This window comes from Pelecanus crispus, chromosome 4, assembly GCF_030463565.1.
Source record: "Pelecanus crispus isolate bPelCri1 chromosome 4, bPelCri1.pri, whole genome shotgun sequence".
Taxonomy (NCBI): domain Eukaryota; kingdom Metazoa; phylum Chordata; class Aves; order Pelecaniformes; family Pelecanidae; genus Pelecanus; species Pelecanus crispus.
Window position 1 is genome coordinate 31,284,676 of NC_134646.1, and position 5,041 is coordinate 31,289,716.

The window sequence follows — 5,041 nt, forward strand, 5'->3', positions numbered from 1 at the left end:
CGGAGGTAAAAATAAAAACCAGCGCACGTGCGTGGAGCTGTTGGCCATGCCGGCACTCCCCCGCCCCCAGCATCATGAAGAGCAGATGCGACTTCGTCCTTGTTCAGATGGCACTGGGCGGCCTCGTGTCTTCGCTAATGCAGTGTAATAGCTCCTCATCCCAAGCCCGGGACGTAATCTCCTTCAGGCTGCTTCGGGGGTGCTTTGTACGCTAAGTCGATTAACTTTATTGGAGAAGGCTTCAGCCGGCAGCACGGCAGACACAAAGCAACTGGAGCAAAAGGCGAGGCCGAGCTAGGCTCGGCACAGGGATGAGACCTGGCAATAAAGAACCCTTAATGAATGAGGTGGGGCGCCCGGTGACTTCTGGCAGCCACCTCTGGCGGCGGTGGCCCCGCCGAGCCCCAACACCCCATCCCCATGCGCGGCCGCGGCCACCGCCGTTCCCCCGCAGCGGGAGCCGGCGCTCTCCCTCTCCCGAAGGCCCGGGGCAGGGGGGGGGGTGCAGGGCCCGGCCCTCACGCCTCGCTTTGCGGGAGGCGGGCGGGGGCCGGGCGGCTCCGGGGCAGGGCGGCGCGGCCGACGGAGGGCCGACACCGCGGCCTGCGGGCAGGGCCGCCCGCGGCCTGAGGCGGCGAGCGGGCGCACGGCTGCCCCTCGGGCGGCAGTTTCGGCTCCCAGTTTCGGCGCTGGGGCAGGCCGCGGCCACTGCAGCCGAGGCAGGCGGAGCCCTCCGCGCTGAGGGCCCCCGCCCCCGCCGCTCTCCCGGGCCATCAGAGAGCCTCCCATCCCCCCCAGGCGGCTGTCCCTTTAAATAGGGGCGGGGCCTCTCCCGCACTCCGCAGCGTGAGGCCGGCACCGCCCCGCCCCGCCATTGGTTGTCGCTGGGGGAGAGCGGCCCGCCCCCGCCCGCAGCCATTGGCTAGGGGCGAGGCTGGGGTTCCCGGATGCAGGCACGCTCGGCGGTTATAAAGCGCCGGGGGAAGGCGGGAGCGGACGCAGTTTGAATCGCGGCGGGTCGGGGCAGGTCGGTGTTGTCGCCCGGGCTCCGTGCGTGCGGGACGCTCTCTTCTTCCATCTGCCCCTGCGCGGCGCTGCGGTCCGGTTCGCGATGGTGAGGAGCCGCGGGGGTGGGCCGCTCGGGCGGGGGCGGGCGGGCGGCCGCGCTGCCGGGGGGCGGCCGGGACGGAGGCGATGGGGCCGCTGGGGTGAGGGGGGAGCGCGCGCGCGAGGGGAGCGCGGGCGGGCGGCGCGCGGCGGCAGGCGCGTTACCCGCCGGCAGGCGGGGGGGAGGGATGGGGGGGGGGGGTGGTCGCACGCGCACCAGTGCGGCCGGGGAGAGGGAGTGGCGGCGGCGCATGCGCGCGGGGAGCGGCCCGTGCCGCGATAGGCGGTAGCGGGCCGCGCGCACGCGCCCTGGCGCCGCGCGTGCCGCCCTGCGGGAGGGAAGGGTGGGGGGGGCGGGGGAGGAGGGGAGCGCATGCGCGGGGGGCGCCGCCGCGCGGGGCCGCGGCCGCCGCGCCTGCCCGGGACGGCGGCGCTGAGGCCGTCAGCTCTTCGGCACCTTCTCCTCTCTGCTAGGCTGGTGGTAAAGCTGGGAAGGACTCTGGAAAGACCAAGACCAAAGCAGTGTCCCGTTCTCAGCGGGCTGGACTGCAGGTGAGCGGGGACTGGCGCGCGGGTGAAGGAAAGGCAGGTTGGCCTGTCATCTCTCGGTTGGTTGTACCTTGTGAAACCTGCGCAGTCTGCCGTCTGTCTGTTGTTGTTGTTGATCTGTTTGATCCTTAAGCGTGTTAATGTCAGGCTTAGGTATTTTTGGACCTTTCGCATATCTGTGCAGGAGGGGAGAGAATTCCATTGTGGCTGTTGCTACTGCTTGTGGCTAGAAGTGTGAAGTTGCTGATGTGAACTTGGCATACAGTGCTCTTAGCTGGATTCTCAAGTGTTGAAATGTAGTCTGTACTTCTGTCACTGGGATTCTGTTGTCCAGCATGTGGTTTAGAGTAGTGGCTTTCTTTTTCTGTCTCTGTCACAGCCTATTCATATTCCTGTTATTTTCCAGTTCCCTGTTGGCCGCATCCACAGGCACCTGAAGTCTAGGACTACCAGCCATGGGCGTGTAGGAGCCACAGCTGCTGTGTATAGCGCTGCAATCCTGGAGTACTTAACAGCTGAGGTAAAGCTCCCACAAGGGGTGCAAGCAATTTGGTCTAATCCAAAATGTCATAATGACCAGAGCTGTATTTTGCCAATGTGGACTGGGCTGTGAACGCTTCGCCTGCTTTGAGCCAGTTTTAAGTGCATGCATCATCAGGAGATCATGAAATATGCTCTGCATTTTGTGCAGGTCAAATCACTGCGACGTACAGGAAAGATGGAAGAGTGAAGTATTTTATAAAATGTGCTATTACGGCATGTTGTATCTTCTGTAAAACACTTACTCTGTTCTTGAAGCAAACTAAATGCAGACCTCCAAGGGAGGAACCCCTTCAAAAGAGGCATTGTTTGTTGTCTTGATGTCACTAATGGTATATTTGGCAGAGACAGCAAAATAACTAAGGCCATGCAGTGGCTCTCGATTTATGTAACTCTGGTTTAAAAATGGTCTTGTCCTCAGGTTCTTGAGCTGGCAGGAAATGCATCCAAAGACTTGAAGGTGAAACGTATCACTCCTCGTCACTTGCAGCTTGCAATTAGAGGAGATGAAGAATTGGACTCTCTCATTAAGGCAACAATTGCTGGTGGTGGTATGTAAATTACGTGCTGTTTGTGATGAGTTGGGTGGCAAGAACTCTTAACAGACTAGAGGTTGCTTAATGCTGTCACTTTGTTTGAAGTGCAAAGTTTAGGAAAATTGTTGAAGAGAAATAATGTGGTCTTAATTGTTGTTCTTTCTTATTAGGTGTAATACCGCATATCCACAAGTCTCTGATTGGAAAGAAAGGACAACAGAAAACTGTCTAAAGGATACCAGGATTCCTTGTTATCTCAGGACTCTAAGTACTTAATTGTCCAGTGTTGGTGATTCCGGTGGACTGTATCTGTGAAACACGATTTTGCCTTTTTGTAACTTTGAGAAGCTAAAGCTCCCTTGAGCTTTCTAACAAACCAAATTTCTGCATTGAAGTCTTAACCGTATTTAAGTGTTACCATGGCTTCAAAGAAGCTATTGTATTTGTAGTGGGTTTTGATTGAGCTGACTTGTTTTTAGATTGGTTTGATTAAGTAAAGGAAATGTTTGGTTTTGTACAGACTTTTGATCCACTAGAGTGGAAATATTCAATAAATGTTATATCGAGACTGCCTGTCTCTTGTCCACTAACTGAAGAATACTTGGTCTCGACTACATAGCTCTCGAAGAGTTGTTCCAAGAGCATGCAATGCTGACAATCCTACCAGCTGTGCTTGGGCCATCTGGAAACACAGTCCCAGAATACTACACTTAGTTAATATCATCAAGTGAAATGGCATGGGGTGTTTATCGTGCAAAGTTACATTCTTGCTAGGTGAGCCTGCTGGAGTGCAGCAGCTGCCTTTAGCAGGGCAGATGCAAGGCTGGTGCTATTTAAGGCCAGTTTCACTTCATGTCAGCCTTCATAGAGGGGAGGGACTTATCCTGTAGGAGGAAGAAGGCAAGCTGAATGGATGTTGAAAATCTACAGCTTTGGTTGATTTTCTTTATGGTAGAGCCTGACCCCTCCCCCTGTTTGTAAAAGATGAGGGAGAGGCACCCATAAAACGGGCTGTACTGTGGCAGCCTCTGCTGGCTCATAGGGTGTGAATCTTGAGGAAGAGTCTAAAACTTGCTTCCAAGGTAGCAGTCACATAGCTCTGTTTTGGTGTGGCTTTTTCACGGGTGGCCTTTACCTCTGCTGGCTGCAGGGATCTCAGTGCCAAAGCACTTGATTTTTGTTAGTCTGCAGCCCTAATGTGATGAGGGTCCAAACTACACAATTCAAGTTTAAGGATGGAGTGTTAAAGTTACAGGTTTAACTCTGTCATACAGTAGCAGCAGATTAAAGGGGGTGCTGGTCACATCTCCTTTAGCTGCTTCTCCAGCTCTGCAGGCTCATTTTTTACAGAGAGGGCCTGCCTGTGGAGGGGCACCTCATCCTTTTGGTGAGGCAAACGGTGCTGTCACAACTGGTGCCTGTGGCTGAGGGTGGCAAGCCCCAGGCCTTCCAGAACTGCTCCTCCAGCAGTGAAATACTTAAAATAAAAGACACTTCTGCATTGAATGGGCCAATCTGTTTCTGTAACCTCTTTCAGGTAATAATCGCTGCTGCGGCACCGTAGCTGGAAGGTGTTGACCTAGATCGTAAGCGTTGGTTGGAGCTGTATTAGCTGCGCTCGTCCTCTGGAGCTGCGGTGCTTTGCTGGAGCAGCACCCGAGCGCTCTCTTCCCAGCAACGCAGCTCTTGGCTTGGCAGGATGTAATTGATGTCGCTAATTATAGTGAGCCGTTACAAGGTGCTAACGAGTACCTTAAAGCATAGTTAATGCGCTGTAAGTGACAACGCGTGGGCTCCTCTCGCTTCCGTAGAGGCTCCGGAAAGGCAGCGCCGGGCCGGGCCGGGCGGGTGCGGCGCTCCCCGGGCCGCAGTGCAGCGCTAGCGCTCGGCCGCCCGCCCGCTGCTCTTCCATCGCTGCCGGCTCCCTCGGGCGGCTGCCCGCCGGCGGCGGGGCCGTGCGGGTAAGCGGCGGCGCTCCCGGCCGGGACGCACCCGGCGCTGGCTGCGGCGCCGCGCCGGGGCCGCTGGTGGGGCTGGCGGGGGCCGCCCCCGGGACCGGGCGGCGGCGCATGCGCGGCGGCGCCCCGGAAGCAGGCGGCGGGCCGGGCTGGCTGCCGGTGCCGAGCGCCGCGCTGGGGCTGCGGGTACCGCTGGAGCGGAGCGGAGCGGCGGGATGAGCCTGGCCGAGTGAGGGGAGCCCCCTCCCGCCCTCCTGCCCGCCCCTCTCCGCCCGCCCGCCCGGCTCCGCTCTGGCTTCAGGCCCCTTCTCTCTGCGCTGCGGCGGGCGGAGGCGGCGGAAGGAGAAGCCC

General features: G+C 58.4%; 1 protein-coding gene across 1 annotated transcript; it reads left to right on the forward strand.

Moving 5' to 3' along the window:
• Positions 1–1,030: 1,030 nt before the first annotated feature.
• Positions 1,031–3,301, forward strand: H2AZ1 (H2A.Z variant histone 1). The gene is made up of 5 exons (XM_075708926.1): positions 1,031–1,114; positions 1,582–1,659; positions 2,063–2,176; positions 2,618–2,747; positions 2,903–3,301. The coding sequence occupies exons 1-5, from the start codon at positions 1,112–1,114 to the stop codon at positions 2,962–2,964; spliced, it is 387 nt and encodes a 128-aa protein (XP_075565041.1). The 5' UTR covers positions 1,031–1,111; the 3' UTR covers positions 2,965–3,301.
• Positions 3,302–5,041: the final 1,740 nt, after the last annotated feature.